We start from the raw sequence: 19,930 nt of genomic DNA on the forward strand, positions 1-19,930 counted from the left end.
TGGGAGGAAAGGTTCAGCCTGGCAACCTGGCTGTATCCCTATTTACGCTAATTTTCTATGGGCAAATAATTATTTGTGTGCGGGAGCATTCATGCAGACATTCGCCTGCAGTTCTGAAGTGGTGCAGCCCAGATACAAATTTACTACCACCTCTGCTGTTTCTAAGAATTTGGAGAAAGAAAATAGTGAGGCAAGAGTTTGCCCTGGAGAAGGGAGAGGCAAGAGAGCCACAGGGAGACAGTGTTGCATCGCACCGCTTTGGGGAGTGGGAATGGCTATGACAGAATGGACTCATTAGCTGATACTTCTGTTCCTTTAATTGTTGCTCTGTGGGATGACGTCAAGTACCTGCAATTTCTCCATTCCCTGCAGGATAGCTTAGGAGGCAAGCAGCACCTGACAGGTGCCACAAAGGTATTTATGGTACTGGGGGGATCCTCTCTGAGTCAAGCCGGCAAAAGGTTTCAGGGCTGACTCTGGATAACATGAAATAAGTATGGGTGTTTTCTAGAGAGTGGTACAGAAAAAGGGTCTAGTTTGATGAGCTGGAACGACCAATTCAAAAGAAGAAACGTGCAAGTCATTTCAGTATTGTTGAAAGCCTGGAGTATAATCATTGCCCCTTGGGATTGGTGGAGAAGGGAGGGGAGGGGGAGGTAGAAGAGGAGTGATGACTCAGATGTGTCTGAGTCAGAAGGACCTCTTGGACTACCCCCGTTGTGACTGCAGTTTACACCCCGGCCCTTACTAACAGGGGATTCCCCACAGGCACAAAGTACTCCATTGTTTCTGAAGTCAGCTAATATGTAAAGTTTCCAAATTTTAATAATGTTTTGCAGCATCGCTACCAAACCACCCAGGGCAAGCACAGAGGCGGCTCATCCCAAGTGAACAGTTAGCTTTTGAAACAGGTTAATTACAGTGTTGCCGCACACATTCAGCTAAGTCAAGGTGACCTAGACAGCAACACAACAGACTAAACATTGGGCAGACATTTAAACCCAGGATGATGATGGCGATGATAGCATAACTCTGTGCCGACGTTACCGGTAGCTGAATTCTGCAACCCATGTGCTGAAAATTCTGCAACGTTTGCTGCACTTACTTGCTTTGCATAATTTATTCTCCTTCTGCATGGGACAATTACTATTGCTTTATAATGCACCTATGGACCAGGTTTCACATAGTAAACATGAATGGGCGTGTGTGTATGTGTGTGTGTGTGTAGGATGGGACTCTGCCCCCAAGGAGCTTGCATTCTACATTTCAACAGTGCCCAAGATAGCCGAAGCAAGGGTAAAAAAAAAGGAACGGCAACCAAACGCTGCTGCATTTTAATTGGAGATGGGGACTAAGAGGTGATTATCCCACGTGCTTTATAGAAAAGGTGGGCTTTGGGGGGAAAGTTGGAAGGAAGAGGGAGAAGTGGTATTCTGGGAAGGAGTTGTCCTGAATGACACATGCCCTAAAATAAAGTGATATAATCCTGAAATGAGACTGGGATGGAACCACTTTAGGCTACAGGCAGAAGATTCAGTTTTTAAATACTACTCCCTCTGTGTGTTTCAAACCTTGCAATAAATTTACCACCTCGTTGCAACTTTAGTCTGCAGAATGTGAACACTCAGCCTTACAAACATAGTCACAAGCACAGATCTAACACCAACCAGGCACCGCCTGCAAAATCAGATTCAGTACTCAAGAGACCAGTGAATCATTCTAAAGCCACAGAAACATTTGATTTCATTTAGTGACCAAGCCCCTGGGATGGCACTAATAAAACCTTGTGAATAAAAAATGTTGAGCATAACCAGATGACGTTTAGATTAACCCCAAAGTCCACAGGAGGTGTATGATCAAGATAGGTGAAATGACCCCCCCCCACACACACACAATGGATGAGGTTTTCATTGGTTTATGGAATGACACCCCCCCTTAATTGATGATATTTTCATTGATTTATGGTACAAGCTTCTAATGATAATGGCAGATAATTCTACATGGATGCATCAATGGGCACAGCCAGCAAATGTTTCCCTAGCAAATTTGTTGCCTGGGACAAATCTGCTTCTTCAAATATGGTACCATCATATAAAAAGTAAACACCTCACAGCAATTGTACTGACCTTTCTGCTTAAATACAATGTTCCATCTGGCTTGCTGCTTTGCTTTTATTCTTGAGTGTACAAGTCCTAATTTTAGATAGTCAATATTTGCTTTTCCCTTAACATCTCTGAATATTAGCACTGCGGTGAGTTTATGGCAAAATAGACGAGGCTAGAATAAATTTAAGAAATCAGTGTTGTTTTGCTGGGAGAGAGAGCAAAATGGCCACCCTGTCACCTATTGTTTGTTGTGAAGCAGTGGCTGCTAGGCAGGGAAAAGTGAAATAGGTGTGAATTTAGTGTTTAATATTTCAGATATTGTTTATTACATTTTTTTTAAAAAAATGTGCCCTATGTTATTTATTCAATTAACTTCCAGGCCCCATTTAACCTTTTGACATTTAAAGGATTTTATGAATTGGGACCTATGAATTTAAGAAGCAAATTCTGTTTCTGTTGTTGCTAAAATGTGGTGTTACATTTTTTTCCTTCTGGCTACTACTAAACTGCTGCTTGGAAGGAAATGGGGTGATTTTTTTTTAAGAACAGTTTTATGCAGTGGTTTAAAATTCTGGCATTGCTGATAGCCAGCTGCCTGTTTCAGATTATTCAGATTATTATATTGTCATGTGAGCCACTTAGCAACCTCTGTTTAAGGTGGGATACAAATTTGCTGAACACAAAGTTTCTCTGGGCAATGGGACCCTACTACAAACTCATCCACCTTTGCAATCTATGTGCAAGGGGCCTAAAGAGTTATCCTTTGAGTATCCCTGATCAGGACTTTCCTACATTCCCTAGCTTGGTTTCTTCTGTTTCCTTTTCTGTAAAACTGTCAGCTTTACTTGTAGTTTTTGCAGCTATAACCGAAGTACCCAGTGCCACAGTCTGTGACTGTGCTGTGGAATCAGTTTCTGCAGCCTGATGATGTGGACAAAGGGCTTGTGGCTATACACCCGACCATGTGCTCTCTTGATGCCTGTCACTCTTGGCTTATCAACAGAGGGGGTCTGACTGGTTGGTTCTAGAGCACGAGCAATGCTTCACTGCATAAGTAGGTGGCCCCTGTCCCCTTGAAAGAGGCGGTGATATGGTCACTCCTAAAGAAACTGGCCCTGGCCCTTTTGTTTGGACTAAGTACTGACCAATTGCAGGCATCTCCTTCCTAAGGAAGGTGGTAGAGAGGGTTACAGTGAGATAGCTGGTTTACTTAGACCAGTGTTTCCAAAACGTCTCCAGCTGGGGACTACAACTCCCATCATCCCTAGCTAGCAGGACCAGCGGTGATGGATGAAGGGAAAAGTAGTTCAAAAACAGCTGGAGACCCACGTATGGGAAACACTGATCTAAACCCATTCCAAGGCAGGTCTCCACGCTTCCCAATCAGTTTGTGGAATTGTTTTTTAAGAAAGTCCTTGTGAAAATTCATCAGCACTTGGGTCTCAATTTCTCCTAATACACATGTTTTTGTAAGCAATTCTCCCTAGAGTACATATTCTTGCAAAGCGATTTTTGCTGATATAATGCATCATCGACAAAGTAGCTAGGATTTATCTGTTACAAAACCTAAGGCTGACATGCGCATAATAGACAAATTGGTTTAAGAGCCGTTTCTTCTTCCCAGGGAACTGTAACTCTGTAAGGACGGAGGCAAGTAACCTCTAACAGAATTCTCAGCACTCTCATCACAATGCAATTGCTAGGATTCTTGGGGGTGGGGAATAGCTATGAGAATAACAGTTGTTAATACGAAGGAGAAGAGGCTCCTTTCCATGGAGGCGCAGATTGCAGCTATAACAAAGGTGGCATTTTTTCATTTCCGCCAAGCTAAGCCATTGGCTCCTTACCTCTCTCGCCCTGACCTAGCCACTGTGATCCACGCGACGGTCACCTCCAGACTGGATTATTGTATCTTGCTCTATGTGGGGCTGCCCTTGAGACTGACCCAGAAACTCCAGCGGGTGCAGAATGCCGTGGCGAGACTCCTTACGGGGTCCTCGCTGCGAGATCACATTCACCCGGTGCTATACCAACTGCATTGGTGGAGTACAGGATCAGGTTTAAGGTGCTGGTTTTAACTTTTAAAGCCCTATACGGCCTAGGACCCTCGTACCTACGGGACCGCCTCTCCTGGTATGTCCCACAGAGGACCTTACAGTCTTCAAACGAATAACATCTTGGAGGTCCCGGGCCACAGAGAGGTTAGGCTGGCCTCAAGCAGAACCAGGGCCTTTTCGGCTGTGGCTCCGATCTGGTGGAACGCTCTGTCACAAGAGACTAGGGCCCTGCGGGACTTGACATCTTTCCGCAGGGCCTGCAAGACAGAGCTGTTCCACCAGGCCAGGGCACAGCCTGACTCCCTCCTTTGGCAATCCTCACAGAACTCTAGCCCAATGGTTGCCATTACTCTGATTTGAATTGATTTTAGAATGAAATGATTTTAGAATGTTGTATCATTTTAATGTTGTTAGTCGCTCTGAGCCCAGCTTCGGCTGGGGAGGGCGGGATATAAATAAAATATTATTATTATTATTATTATTATTATTATTATTAAGAACCCCTTTCTGTAGTTCCCCTTTGGGGAAGAGCCACAGCTCAGTGGTACAGCATCTGCTTTGCATGCAGAAGGTGCTGGGTTCAATCCCACGCATTTCCAGGAAAGATTCCACCTCTGAAACCCCAGAGAACTACTGTCAGTACAAACAATACTGAGCTGGACAGATCAGTGGCCTGACTTAGTATAAGGCAGTTCCTTGTGCCCTTTCCTGCAAAGAGGTTTGTCTAGAAACTCCTGTTCTTTGGTTCTTATTTTGCTGCCGTTCAGATTTTTGTTTCAAGGTATATGGCTGACTAATTAGTTTGCTTGGTTCTACTGCATGTAGAAAGTGGGATGTTGTAACTGTTGTAAATTTAAGTGGTGATGTGAGCCACCCCGAGGGACTGGGGGAAATTTGGGTACAAAAAGCTGAAATAAACAAATGACATCAGACTGGTATAAAATAAGCAGATGGGACGCTTGTGTGGGCTGGGACCTTTCGTTCCACGTATAACCTGCTTTTCTTTCCCAAAAGGAAACCCAAATTGGCTAACAGGAAAATCAGTACCACTATATGACAGCCAATATAACAATGATATATTCATCTTAGCTATAAATCCTAGTAGAACTTCTCCCTGCCTTGCAGGCCTTTTCCCACCTGGCAGAACCCAGACTGACTCCAACTACAAAAGCTGAAGCTGCTGAACAGACTCTTGGGCTTGGGTATTGTTTAGAGGGTTACCATTGCTGATTTTTTGTATCTTTATTTTGGATCTTATGAATTATGTAGAAATGTTTTGATTGTGTCCTTTGTGTGGATTTAATTGCAAGCCACTCAGAGCCAATCTTAGCTAAAAAGTAGAATATAGATATAACTGGTGGACGAATGTGTTCTAAACCCATTGTAGGTTTGTGGTATGGATATGCCCTAAAAGCCCCTGGGTTTTGGTATGCATGGGGCTCATGTCCGTCTTTCAGATGTGCATTACTGGAATATATACTTGGAACACACAAGGCACACTTGTAAGTGAGGTGAGAACCATTATACCTACCCAAAAAATCAGACTGTGGCACGCTAAGTATACGTCAAGCCAGCCTTTGTTGGGCAACACTTCTAACTCCATACTACAGTATAGCAACGTCTTTTGGCACCGGGAGACTTAATATGAAATTAAGCTCCAGCACCAGATCTGGTGGTGTCAGCAACTCTCTACAGAAAGAAAGGAGTTTTTAAGAAAAAGTGTAATTCTATCCCGTCTATCCCGAGCTGTGATCGGACCACAAGTTTTGTGCCAAACTCTGGGGGAAGTCAAGATGTCAGTCTGCATTAGGTAAATCCTGCTTGATCTGCTACAGTACCCTCAGAGTTGTTTGGCTTAATTAGCCAATTAAAGGGTCCGCCGAGCCTGTACACATTGCTCACGGTCCCTTACTCATTACTACGGGTTTGTGAAATGGCAGTAAAAATGTAGGTTCTGCCGCAGCTTAGCTGAGCTGGCATGAGAGATGGACTGAGAGGTTTGGGAAATTCACGTTGCATTTCTCGCAAGCTCACTCTGAGGTTTTCACAGCGGAGACTTGACAGGCTGTCAAATGAAATGTCCAAAGTAAGTAACGTTTACTGAACGCATTGTGGAGGAGCTGTCTGCTTGCAGCTTCCAATAGCACATCTGCTCCAAACAATACAAATCGGAGCCTCAATGAGGGAGACCAATCTGGGTCCAAGTCCCACCTCTGCCAGAGTCTTCCTCTATGGCCCTGGACCAAAATTCGCTATGGGTACAATCCACCTCTCACAGAAGCCACTGGGGCAAGGCTCCCAACTGGTGCTTAGTTAAATTGGCTTGCGGCCCATCTTCTTGGCCTCAGTTCCTCATCTATGAAATGGGAGTAATGGTGAACATAGCTGTTGCAAGGGTAACAGTAACAGACTATGAAGTATTTTGCAGAGCGGTAGTAGAGATGGGGAAGGGCGGACCAGCTGTTTTGCCACCAGATTTCAGAGCTGGCCTTAACTCACCTAGAAACATACCTTAGCTACTCTCCAAATGCATCAGTACTTTTGCTCCACAACTTGAAGGCATTTCTATCTTCCCACAGTGAAGCCTGGGTAATTTTGGACACGCAATTCCACACACACAAATACCTGTGAAACTATATGGGGGTTTAGGATCAGGGCGACAGTGTGGTACCACAAAGTGTGAGCAAGACTTCGGTCATCTTTGAGGGAGAAATGTCAACTGCAGCTGATGAAATTCCTCTGAGTCACATCAGCAGGAATTACAGAATTTGGTCTGACCTAATGGTCTGACTCAGCACAAGGCAACTTTCTTATGAGCCTTATACAAAATGAGTCCCTAGGGTGCACAGTTGATTCTGACGTTCACATTCATTGCAAGCCTTATCCAGGCCCCACTGAACTGGCTGGATAATAATAAATAATAATAATAATAATAATAATATTTTATTTATACTCCACCCATCAGGCTGGGTTTCCCCAGCCACTCTGGGTGGCTCGCAACAGAATAATAATAATAATAATAATAATAATAATAATAATAATAATGCCATAAAACATCAAACATTAAAAACTTCCCTAAACAGGGCTGCCTTCAGATGTCTTCTAAAAGTCAGATAGTTGTTTATTTCCTTGACATCTGATGGGAGGGCATTCCACAGGGAGGGCGCCACTACCGAGAAGGTGGCTGCATCTTTCAGTTCATATAGAGAAGTGAATCTCTACCCAGAGTCACCAGTTAGGTGCAATTAGCCGTCCATGATGTATGAACAGAGTTGTTCATTTCCATCATGCTCTGATTCTTACATTTCCAAGAGTGGTGGCTGTGGAAGGCAGGAGTTCTGGATTGCACAGAATTTTTATTTGATCCAGCATAGCAGTTCTTACGTTCTCCTTCTTCCTTGCCCTACAAGAAGTAACTCTGTAACTTTAGAGAAGCTACCGCAGCTTAAAAGAATTTGATGTTGGTGAGCCAACAGACTGTTTTATTTCTTCAGAAGGACTGGGTCCTGAGGTGGGCTTGTTTGATTCATGTAGGTCAAGAGACTGGCCCATTATAGCCAATTAAGCTGGTCTGATGTTGAGCTGCGGCCAATGCTTTAATTTCACCGAGAGAGAAGTCAAAGATGATTCATGGAGGCCAAAGATGTATGTCAAGATCTGGTTGAGAAAGGGCCAGGGGCGTTAGTCATCCAAGTTGAAGCCCAGCCCCAAAACTGACATTTTGTACCAAGAGAACGAGTTTAAAGGCGCTTCCTCCCTCGGCCAGTTGTTTGAAAAATTCAGCTAAAGCCACCACAAAACATAACAACAGTAGCTGAGTAGTGAAACAGCAGGGGCCAATGCAGTTCCAGCATTGCTTTTGACTAATGTCTTTTTGCCAATTCATGGAAATATACTTAGCGAAAATCTAAAGAATAAAATGCACCAACACTTCACGAAACAAAAGCTCCACTCAAAATAAAACCACTGGGAACCTCCGTGTAATAAAATGAGTCACGCCAGGATGGGATGACTAAGTGGGAGAAGAGGGAATTCCAAACCTTGTGCCAGGTTTTTTAATGTGATCAATTAGCTTTCAACAGGTGATAGAAGATGGTCCCTCTCCCTGCCTCTGCCTTTTGTCCGTTCCAAGACAAATGAATTAAAAAGCAATCATTGTCTTTAAAGAAACACGTTGCAAAGCTGGGTAATCACAGACAGGCTTGTTTCTAGGCGCCCCCATAGTGGAAAGCAAGCCAGGGAATCCAGGCCAGTAGTAGCTGCCTTTGTTAATGAGGGCTTGCTTACCAGCTGCAAAATTCCAAAACCATGTGTCATGCAGGGAGACCTTCCAAAACACTGGATTCCACCCTGTCTCAGTGATTCTCTTTCAGCTATGGCAACACAGTTTCCACGGCCACTCTTTTTTTAAAAAAAATATATGTTTGTCTTCATAATAAGACCCCCCTCCCCCAAAGTTTTGCAATAATTTTCTGGGATTCCCCCGTTCTCCTTCTGACACTTTCTGGCTGCATTACAGGAAAGCTTTTCCTTGCTGCCAAGTACACTAGAGGCCACAATGAAAAGGTAAAAAATAAATAAATCTCACGCTGCCTAGTGTCACAGCATTGCATATCTATCCACGGTGATTATAGCATTATATGTCTGGTCTTGGAAAGGGAGTCTACATGTTCTTCCATTGCATTATTATTCTCCTCGCCCCCACATACCAGAGCTCCATCGTTCTGCCATGCCCTAGGAATATAGCAGATCTGGGAGCAGATCCAGACAGCCATAAATTTAGGGACCAGAAATGCTGTTTTAGCACTTCTAATCCCTGTAGTCCAGAACATGCAGAGCATTTCATTAAGCCCTGACCTGGTACATGTTGTCAGCAGAGATGAGTGAAGACTGTGCATAATGATCAATTATTATTATTGAAATAATTACCCACCCTTTCCCACCCTCCACAATGAGATCTCAAAGCGGGTCGCAACAGTTTACAAATACAAAGTCAAAATCTGTTAAAACCAATTAAAGAGTCAAAAGAAGATATGAAAATATTAGTTAAGATATGAAAATATTAGTTAAGGAAAGCTGTTGTAAGAACCTTATAGGAGCCCTGAATGAAAAAGAAATAATTATATTTGGAACTGAGGTTTGAAGGTAATGTTTGTTCACAGAAAGTGGCTTTGTTGGGTGTTATTATATTGGATTGGACTAAGTGAATATTGTTTATATATAGAAGAAGAAGAGTTTGGATTTAATATCCCGCTTTATCACTACCCAAAGGAGTCTCAAAGCAGTTAACATTCTCCTTTTCCTTCCTCCCCCACAACAAACACTCTGTGAGGTGAGTGGGGCTGAGTGACTTCAAAGAAGTGTGACTAGCCCAAGGTCACCCAGCAGCTGCAGGTGGAGGAGCGGGGAATCGAACCCAGTTCCCCAGATTACGAGACTACCACTCTTAACCACTACACCACATTGGCTATAGCAGGCGAATGAAGAATCCACAGTTCTTTACTTTCTGAATTCCTTCCAACTCTGCAATTCTATGATTCTATGACTACATTGCAGCTTGCCAGGCCACTCATTGTGGCAGGTACTGTTCCTGCACATCTCTCTCTCTCTCTCTCTCTCTCTCTCTCTCTCTCTCTCTCTCTCTCTCTGTGTGTGTGTGTGTGTGTGTGTGTGTGCATTCAGAACAGAACCTTGCACCACACTGAGGGTCATGCAGCTTGTTCACATGGAAAGAGGACAGCCATAGAGGGCAGTCTCTTTAAATGCAGCTCTCTACTCTTCCATAGAAAAGTGAATGGCCAGCATTCACATATTTGAGTGCACCAGGGGGTGCCGTTGGTGTGAAAGCCATACTTATCCCCAGTCATTCAGGGCTATCCTATTTATTATACAGGCCTATCCTGGGTTTTCTTTCTTGGTCAAGCAGGAGTGTGACTGAACAATGGAAACTGGCTTCTATATAAATAGACACAGTAGTTAACTAAAGAATCACCGGTTAGCGAAAATGGCAAATGACTCCACAGCACACGGTATTTGAGAGCTGATGCAGTAACTTAGGAATCCAGACATGGCCAAAAGGGTTACACTTCCCCAGAAGCAATTGTTACTCCTATCCACTCACCTGGAGGAGCGGGTAAGCAGCTAAATCATTGCAACATTCGTTTAAGTACGCAATGTGCAACTCAACACACTATGCATCATTCGCAGATGGGCATAAATAAACATGCTACATGTGCAGTGCACACACAGGTCTCCTGAAAACAATTGCTTTATTCAGTTGCTGCTAGCTCTCAAGCTTGCAAACTCCCAGTCCCCCAGAGTTCACTTCCTTCCATCATTTCCTGTGCCAGGCTTAGAATGACTGTGTCTTTTTATAAGCTGCTTGCTGATCTCATTAATATGTAGTGTGGTCAAGTCAACACAGCAAGGGTCAGTTATTTTCAAGGCGCAAGATTGATATATGGCAAACTGAGAACCTACAGCACTTTCAGGTTTGAGGTCCCTATGATGTGGAAGGATAACCTAACTTTCTCTCTCTCTCTCTCTCTCTCTCTCTCTCTCTCTCTCTCTCTCTCTCTCTCTCTCTCTGTTCCAGCAGGCACTCAGAACTTAGAAAGGATACTTTTCTGATTAAATTTAGAAGTGACCTAGGAGAAACTGCCAGAGGTTCCATATATTGAAGACTTATGGACACATATCTGCGCCTTCAAAGGCATTCACTGCTTGTTGCCCCCTCCTTTTTCATGGCTTGGGGGCTGTGTCTGGTATGAGGGAACAGGGGCTGAGTTTGGAACTTCAGTCTTGGCCAGGACTTAAGCTTTGCTTGAAGCAATGACCTCAATGACAGATTTGAGCATAGGGTGTAGAGAGGGAGAGGCAAGGAGATGAGGAAAAACTCTCCATCCCATGTTCAAAACACTGCACATGCATCCACTCCATAACCCTCACAAGCACCCTATAAGACAGACAGACAATATTATCCCCCATTACAGAGGACAAGGAAGAGGGCTGATAGTGAATGATAATGGACTGCCTGTGGTCACCCAGTAAATTTAAGGCTGAGCTGAGATTCTGACTATGGACTTGCAAAGCTCACCCTCTTAGCTAGGGGCACTGCATCAACTTTCAACATCAACGTGGTGTGGAATAAAGATTGGATTCATTTGAGACTTTCACTACCCATATGACTTTTCCGTAACTAAGCTATCCACTTACACAGAAGCCTGTTGGCAATGTTCTGTCACTTTCCTGTGAGTCCAAGAAACGAAACCCAGGATAGAGCTGTGCAGATAGGAGAAGACTCAGTTCTCAAGGCTGGCTCCAGGTTTGAGACCCATGCCAGCACAGTGTTCTCTGCTGTGTCTACACTGGTGGGCCTTTCGGTTGGCCAACCTGCTTGCAATAGAGGATCAGTGCTGTGAGATGTGCCAAGTACAGTGGTACCTCTCTTTTCGAACATAATCCTTCCAGAAGACCGTTTGAGATCTGAAACTTTCGAAAACCGAAAACTCAATAGCTGACAGCTAGGCCTTGGGATCTTGTGGCATGTTCAACTTCCGAGGCATGTTTGAAAACTGAAGCATTTACTTCCAGGTTTACAGCATTCGAAAACCAAAATGTTCGTCAACAGAGGCATTCAAAAACCGAGGTACTTCTGTAGCTGCAAACTGCCTACCATTGTGACTGTCCATCATCAGGGCTAGATTTAGGTTTGATGAGGCCCTAAGCTACTGAAAGTAATGGGGCCCTTTATATGTCCAGCTGTCCTTTGTCAACAACAAATTTTCGCTGTTTTTTGTGTGTCTTGAATATATATGTTAATTTGTGGACCTAATAGGGATCTAAACCATTTGCACATAACAAATAGGAGCCTACACTGTTGCTGTATGTAGGTTTTAATTTATTTGTTTTTTATTTTGGAAACGTGCATCCAGGTTTTTTTCCTTTAATTTTTTTGGGGGCCCCCAAGAGAGTGAGGCCCTAAGCTATAGCTTGTTTAGCTTATACGTAAATCTGGCACTGCCCATCATGCCTCTGATGCAACACCATTCGAGGTCTTTGTGAGCTGCTACTTCCCTAGAGCAATGAGGTCACTCTGAATAATGAGCATGGGGAGTTCCAAGATCCAGCTGCCACCACAGCTCTTTCTGGGCTGCTGGGGTCCTGCCTAGGTGCCTGGCGATGCTGAGTACTAATGCCAGCCCTGTCTATACTCAATAATATTCTGGGTCACCAGAGGGAAGCAGCAAGCATTGATCCTCACACCTGCAGTATTCCCACATGCACCTCTTTACTTCCTCCCACATAAATTAACATACAATCCTATAAGGGGATATAACTTGAATTCACAATCAAGGGTAAATTGTGCAGCCTAGCTCTGGTAATAGTGGCCTGACCCTTGGGGAGGGAGGCTGCAAGGCATGCAATGCACTTCGTTCAAAAATATGCAGCATCCGCCAGAGGACTTTGCAGTATATAAGACCACTGCCCACATTATAATCACTGCTTTTTTTCCTTTTTGCTTAGTGTTAACTAAGCAGTGTGGCTGGGCTGGTCTTGTGATGAGTGAAAGTACAGCTAGGGTGTACATGTCCCCATGAGTCATCAGAGTGAAATGGAGAGATAAGCAAGCATGCTTTCCCCTCCAAGTGCTGGCATACTTTCTTCTTTCTTTCATAAAAATGTGAGCCTTTTCTTAGCCTCAGCCATCTGAAAGAGGAAATTAGCAGTGACAGTGTCACTGAGAAGGAGGATGCACAATCCACTCACAGTGGGTTTCTTGTGGCTTTGCTTGCCCTCAGAGCTGCTCATCAGCATTCTAGTAGGAAACATGCAAGCTAAGTCAAACTGTGCTGTTAAGAAAAGTTGCCATGGACAGCTCTAAATCTGCCTGTATTTGAATGAACTAGCATTAAGTGCTCCACCTGTGCAGGAGCTCCAATTGTAAGACTTTTGAAAATGGTGCTTCCAAGTATAAAGGACATCCTTCTGCCACCGGGGTTTGCAAACAAGACACACCTCATATTATGCATCTAGTCTGGTGAAGGAGGAGGGTGGTGGATAGGTCATCTTAGAACATGACACATTCTTTTCTGAACACAAAGATACAGAAGTGCCTAAAGGATTGGCTGCTTCTTAAGGATGGTTACTCTGGATGATGTGAAGGACACCACTTGAGAAGGCATCCCTAAGAGCATAAGAAGAGCCCTGCTAGATCATTAGTCAGAAGCCTTCAGGAAGCACACAAGAAGGGCTTGAAGGCAACTGCCACATCCTGCTGCTGCTCTCCAAAAACTGGTGTTGAGTACAGGAGGCGATCATTATGGGTGCATCCAATTGATGTGTGAATGCTGATGTGCAGGTCCTTTTGGAGAAGAAGATCAAACCTCTCCATTCTGCAGGAAATTAGCTCTGAGTGCTCACTGGAAGGACAGATCGTGAAGCTGAGGCTCCAATACTTTGGCCTCATGAGAAAAGAAGACTCCCTGGAAAAGACGCTGATGTTGGGAAAGATGGAGGGCACAAGGAGAAGGGGACGACAGAGGACAAGATGGTTGGATAGTGTTCTTGAAGCTACTAACATGAGTTTGACCAAACTGCGAGAGGCAGTGGAAGACAGGAGTGCCTGGCGTGCTCTGGTCCATGGGGTCACGAAGAGTCAGACACGACTAAACGACTAAACAACAACAACAATGGCTGTTTGCTAAAACACAATAAACTGAACCAAACTGAACTTTCTGTAATGCTTTAATAGTGTGGTGTTCCATAAAGGACCAGGGCATTGCAGCATATTGAGGGGCAAGGCTTAGGCTTAGCTCCGCCTTGTAGCTCAGTTAATTCATGTTTGCAAACTGCTGGTCACTTGTGGTGAGTAAAAAATCAACTCCAAGGCACCAAACAGAGGGAAGCAGATGAGAGCTGGTTCTTCCTCACTTCTCCCTCCCCTGACCCTCAGTATTCCACAAATGGCTAAGATGAGTATGCATGGGCAGGCAGGCTACTTTACTGTGGGCTAACAGACTTTGTGGACCTTTGCAAAGCCACCTTAAGCAAACCCTAATTCAGGCAAGAAAGCCAACAGCCTCCATTATGTGTGCACTTCTGTGCATGCACACTGGCCAACACAGGCACAGTGAGGCTTTCAACTCCCACCACCACCATCAAATAGCAGCTCCTGTGCAGCCCCGGAGGCTTCTTCTTGCAAGTTTCAGAACCAGCTTACAATGTAGCAAACCGGGGACGGCTGGCTGCTGCTTTAAACAACAAAAGAAGGTTAAAAACGCCAATTGCATGAGGTGCTTGTGGCACGTCTCTGAAGGGGAAGCCGGTCCCTGAGAGATTGCAAAGCGGGTGGCAGCTATTACTAACTAGCTCCAAAATGAGTCAGAGCTTTAAGGGTCAGCCTTAACTGCTTTATAATTGCATGTGAATGAAATGTGCTGTATTCTTATTAGTCATCACCATTGTTTGAACCTGTGTGATGTTTGGCTAGGGAAAACAATGAGTCCACGCTAAGGATTTTTGTTTTGTTTTTTGAGGTCAGGTATGATTCAGGTCAGAAATCAAAGCGTTGCTGTGTTCCAATAAAGTAATTCATTTCTGGTTATGCTGGCCCTGTTTGAATGACCGTTTGTAGGACCCAGTCCTATAAGACATAGTTCTCCTTGATCAGCCTAATTAGAAAACTAATACAATGAACAGCATACCTGGTGTCTTCTCTGTGAATATAACCTTAGATTCTGCAGTAAAATTCTGGCCTGTCAGGATCATCTGTTGTCCACCATATACTAAGCAACTGTCAACATCTTGAGTCTCGACCATCGGAAGTTCATGAGCAGAGCGTTGGGCTGTGGACAAAACAGAGACATGAATGAAACCAGATCTTTCTTTTCTTTTTTTTGCTAGGAACTTTCAAAACTACCAACAAGGTCTATTTTGTCACGGTTGCCATCCCCTCCCTGCCAAAGGAACTTCTCCACGAGTCTAAATTTAGGGCTGACAAGAAAAAAGAGAGGAGGAAAAATAAATTTATACTCAAAGCATTTTTATATGGAAATAATCAGGAGCTGGCTCCAGTGCCTCAGCTGCACTGGCCTTACTCCTTGTCCCTGACAAAGGAGAACTCGGCTGAATGAGCTGGAGTCAGCCCATGTCTGTTTCCAAGTCAATGGCCAAATATTCAAGTGCAAGTACTCTACAACCCTGGAACTTTCAATAATACCACCTGCAGATTGGATTCCAGTGGATAGCCCTGAATTCCTTTAAAAAGAACTGAAGCGTAACTCGTTCCAAGCTGAAATATGAAGGCCCTGGAGCCATCTAGGCAGCAGGAAAGTGTCCATTGCTCATTACTTTGCCCTCCAGCTTATGTACACATACGTGTGTGTGTGTGTGCATATGCACCATTCCCTCTAATACTGGAACCATGGTGGTGCCATGCCAATCATTTTGGAAGCAAAACATGTCTGTGCACAACAATCCAAATGATTAGGTATACCCATGAGAACCATGACCTTCAAAATTACATTCCCGTCCTATTCTCACCCCTCAGTAATTAAGAATTGCACATTGTTGTTGTTGTTGTTATTTTCTGTGCCTCCCTTCATGCAAAGATTACAGGGCCATTTACAATACCAAAACACAAAAATACAAACCACAAAAACAGCAACAATAAGACCTCCAACCTTCTCCTCATCCTACCTCCCGATTCAGTATAGTGTTGGAGGGGTGGTGGGGAGGCACATACCGTTCCCTTAGCAACTGCCTTGCTTTCATGGGGACACCAAGCTCAGCACTGGGAACCACAGTTTCATAATAATGTGTTAAATCAATGCACAAGACTCAGCAGAAGCACACAGCATCCGTCCACATAACCGAGCTCCCTTGCCATCAGAAGCAGAATAATGCAAGAGAGTTGCCATCTGAGAAATCTCCCCCCCACAACTGCAACAGCTGGAAAGGATCAAGTACTCCCTTCTTTGACTGGTCCAGATGCATCTCTAGGGCAATTAAGTGACCCAGGAGTTCAGGACCTGAATTCAAACTCCTCCACATCTGTCCCATCCTACACTGAAGGCCTCTGGAGGGTTTTGTTCTGCAGTGTAACATCTCTTCATGCTAACTGCTTGTGCTTTTGGGGGTGGGTGGAGGTGGGGGGTGGAGAGAAAAGATTTATTCTGAAGGGTGATTAACCTTTACCTGACAGCCAATTCACACAGTCTCTCTGCTTGTGGGTGGATCTTTTATTTCCTCCTGCTTGTATCAAACAATTATCTGTGCATGGCCTCTCCAGTAGCCAACATGATGCCATCCAGCTGTTATGGGTTCCACTCCCATCATCCCTGACCACTGGCCATGTGTTGGCTGGGACTCAAGGGAGATGGAGTCCAACACATCTGGCTACCTTTGGCACGAGGAGTCTTCCCACCAACACTCAGTCCACATTTCACAGATTCATAGTGGTGTGTAAAAAATGTGGCTTGCCTTTGTGGTTAACAAGTCATGTGACCTACCTTTTCATAAAGAGCTTTTTTTTAAAAAAAGAAGAAGCAGCAAGCAAGCCAAACCATACGCAGGAAATGAAGACTAGGCTGTATGCAGAGCGGTGGAGTTGATGGGTTTCAAGCTACTTTCAGTGGCTAATGAAAAAACTACAATAGGCTATACATTTTGAGGGGTGACCCCACACATTAATGTGAAAATGGTGTATATTCTGTTTGGAAGCTGATACGACTGGTCCACCTACAGTTGGGGAGGGGAACTGGTGGCCCTCTGAACATTGCTGGAGAAGAAGTCCCATCATTCCTGACCATTCTGGATAGGGCTGATGGGATTTAGAGTTCAACAACATCTTGAAGGGCACAGGTTCCCAACTCCTGGTCTAGACCATGGCTGTCTCCTCTGAACGGCACCACCTTTCCAAAGATCGCAGGCAGAAGTCCTCCAACCCAGCTGCCTGAGATATTTTTAACAGGGAAGACCAGGGATCAAGCCTTCCTCATGCAAGGCACCTGTACAACCACTGAGCTACCCTACTCATCTGTGTCTGCTGAAACAATCTTGCTGCAATTCTATAAGCTTGAACACGAAGAAGCCTTCCAAAGGTTAGACCTTAAGAGATAAAATTCTACCAACAATAATGTAGAGGTGAACTTTGAAGAGTGGAGGTTCATCATGCCAGCCCCAAGGAGAGACCAAAAATACAGGCAGTTATCATGACGGTGATGATGTATACTGTCCTTTGTCCGTAGATCACAGGGAGATTCACAACATAAAATTTCAATATAAAATATCCATCCGCTCTATATATTAGATTCACACAGAGAACAAACAGCAGCAATACAAAGCATAACAAATGGCTAGCATGAAGTAGAAACTCTGTCAAAGGAAAGGAAAGAAGAAGTATGCGGCCTCTGTTCGATTATTTTTCTCATTCTCCGACTTCCTCTGTGCTAAACTGTCACAAAGAAACTTGTAAGCCTTGTTATTGCCTCTGTCACTTGCCAGAGACTATGCGTCCATCAGTTACCCCGAAGATCTGGCCAATTATGATATTGCTTCTGATCTGAAAAAAAAATTATGGAGCTCTGCTCCCCTGTATACTGACTTTCAGAAAACTAGCTGCATGTCTATTAATTCTCAGCGGGTTGTGGATTTCTAAGAGCCATTCACTGGATCATTAAAAAATTACTTCTAACAGTACTTTTCAAAGCAGAGTTCTGCACTTATCACAATTAATCATTCATGCAATTTTAGGTGTGTTTTTTTAATAAAATAAATTAAAAATCGAGGGGCTCACAGTTTATTATTCACCCAGCTGGCTCACAAGGCTGCCAGTTAAGAGCATACATTGAGATTACTTTCACAGAAGTTGCTTATTTCTTCCACATGGCTTATATGATTAATCACTCTTTGTAAACAGTCAAGATCCTGATGAGTTCATAATTGGATTTACCACTAACAGGAGATTTATGGTTCTGAAAACTCAAGAGTAAATGATATCTAGCAATAAATAAATAAACCCAACTACAGCATTCAAAAGAAAACAAGCTTAAAGGTTGTCTTTGAGAGCATTTCAGCTGTATTGGTCCTGAGAGTGGACATTTCCAAAGGGAGTTTCAATGTAGCTTGACAAATGTGCTTTGAATATATACATTCTGCTACAAAGCCTTCAGTTTAGCTAATAGAATAGTTCCCAGATTCCAGCTTAAAGTTTATCCAGAATTCCTTCCATTCAAGGAGATGGTGTTCAACCTATTTTGGATGGAGTTACGCTCCCCAGTAGGATCAGCTTTGCACCTGGGAATATTCCTGGATTCAGCTTTGTACCTAGAGAGCCAAGTATCTTCACCTTGGGCTAGTATGTCAGTTACAATCTCTCTTGGATGGGGACCACAGCTATCATGAAGTAGTGACCTCCCATCCAGAATACTGCAATATATTATACGGTGGTACCTTGGTTCTCGAACGGCTTAGTTGACGAACAAATTGGCTCCCGAACACCGAAAACCCAGAGTAAGTGTTCCAGTTTTTGAACATTTTTCGGAAGTGAACATCCAACACGGCTTCCGCTTGAGCGCCGGAAGCTCCTGCAGCCAATCGGAAGTCGCGCCTTGGTTTTCGAACGTTTCAGAAGTCAAACGGTACTTTCGGAAAGGATTACATTTGAGAACTGTATGTGGAACTGCCCTTGAAGACAGCTAGTTAATAATGAATCACCCCACCTTTGAAAGAGCTCCACAGCTCTCTGCTACCAAGCTTAATTTAAGGTGCTGGTATTTATCTGTGAAGGGACGCAGGTGGAGCTGTGGGTTAAACCACAGAGCCTAGGGCTTGCCGATCAGAAAGTTGGTGGTGCGAATCCCCGTGATGGGGTGAGCTCCCATTGTTTGGTCCCTGCTCCTGACAACCTAGCAGTTCGAAAGCACGTCAAAGTGCAAGTAGATAAATAGGTACCGCTCCGGTGGGAAGGTAAACGGCTTTTCTGTGCGCTGCTCTGGTTTGCCAGAAGCGGCTTAGTCATGCTGGCCACATGACCCGGAAGCTGTACACCGGCTCCCTCAGCCAGTAAAGCGAGATGAGTGCCGCAACCCCAGAGTTGTCCACGACTGGACCTAATGGTCAGGGGTCCCTTTACCTTTATCTGTAAAGCCCTAAATGGCTTGACACCCAGGTACTCAAATAAAAATCTGCCTGGGGTTCTAAAGAGTTCCTTTTATGCCGAAAAGATAGCAGCATGGGCAGTTGTGGGCCACCTTATGCAGAGAGAGTTCCAAAATGGAGGACCACAACCAAAAGTTTGAATATTTTAGGCTGCAATCCAACACACACTTATCTGAGAGTAAGCTTCCATTGAACTCACTGAGACTTGCTTCTTAGCAGACGCACAAAGGACTGCACCCTTATTCTGGTATTGCTTTGTATTATTATGATTTTTGCATTATAGTTTTATTAATGTTAAGTATTTTAGTGTCTTATGAAGAATGGCATTACAGTGGTACCTCGGGTTAAGAACTTAATTCGTTCTGGAGGTCCGTTTTTAACCTGAAACTGTTCTTAACCTGAAGCACCTCTTTAGCTAATGGGGCCTCCCACTGCTGCCGCGGCACGATTTCTGTTCTCATCCTGAAGCAAAGTTCTTAACCCGAGGTACTATTTCTGGATTAGCGGAGTCTGTAACCTGAAGTGTCTGTAACCCGAGGTACCACTGTATAGGAAATACATATATTCCAAAAGTATGCTGAATAGATTATTCCAAGAACAGCAACA

At 44.1% G+C, this 19,930-nt stretch overlaps 1 protein-coding gene across 4 annotated transcripts in view; it reads right to left on the reverse strand.

Annotated features, from left to right (window-relative positions):
• Nucleotides 1-19,930, reverse strand: part of NFATC2 (nuclear factor of activated T cells 2) — a 134,465-nt gene that overhangs the window by 52,690 nt on the left and 61,845 nt on the right. For all 4 annotated transcript variants that reach the window (XM_053394269.1, XM_053394267.1, XM_053394268.1 and 1 more), the window contains exon 6: nt 14,869-15,009. In XM_053394269.1, the coding sequence (XP_053250244.1) occupies nt 14,869-15,009 (141 nt within the window). The remainder of the gene's footprint in view (nt 1-14,868; nt 15,010-19,930) is intronic.

This window comes from Podarcis raffonei, chromosome 6, assembly GCF_027172205.1.
Source record: "Podarcis raffonei isolate rPodRaf1 chromosome 6, rPodRaf1.pri, whole genome shotgun sequence".
Lineage (NCBI taxonomy): Eukaryota > Metazoa > Chordata > Lepidosauria > Squamata > Lacertidae > Podarcis > Podarcis raffonei.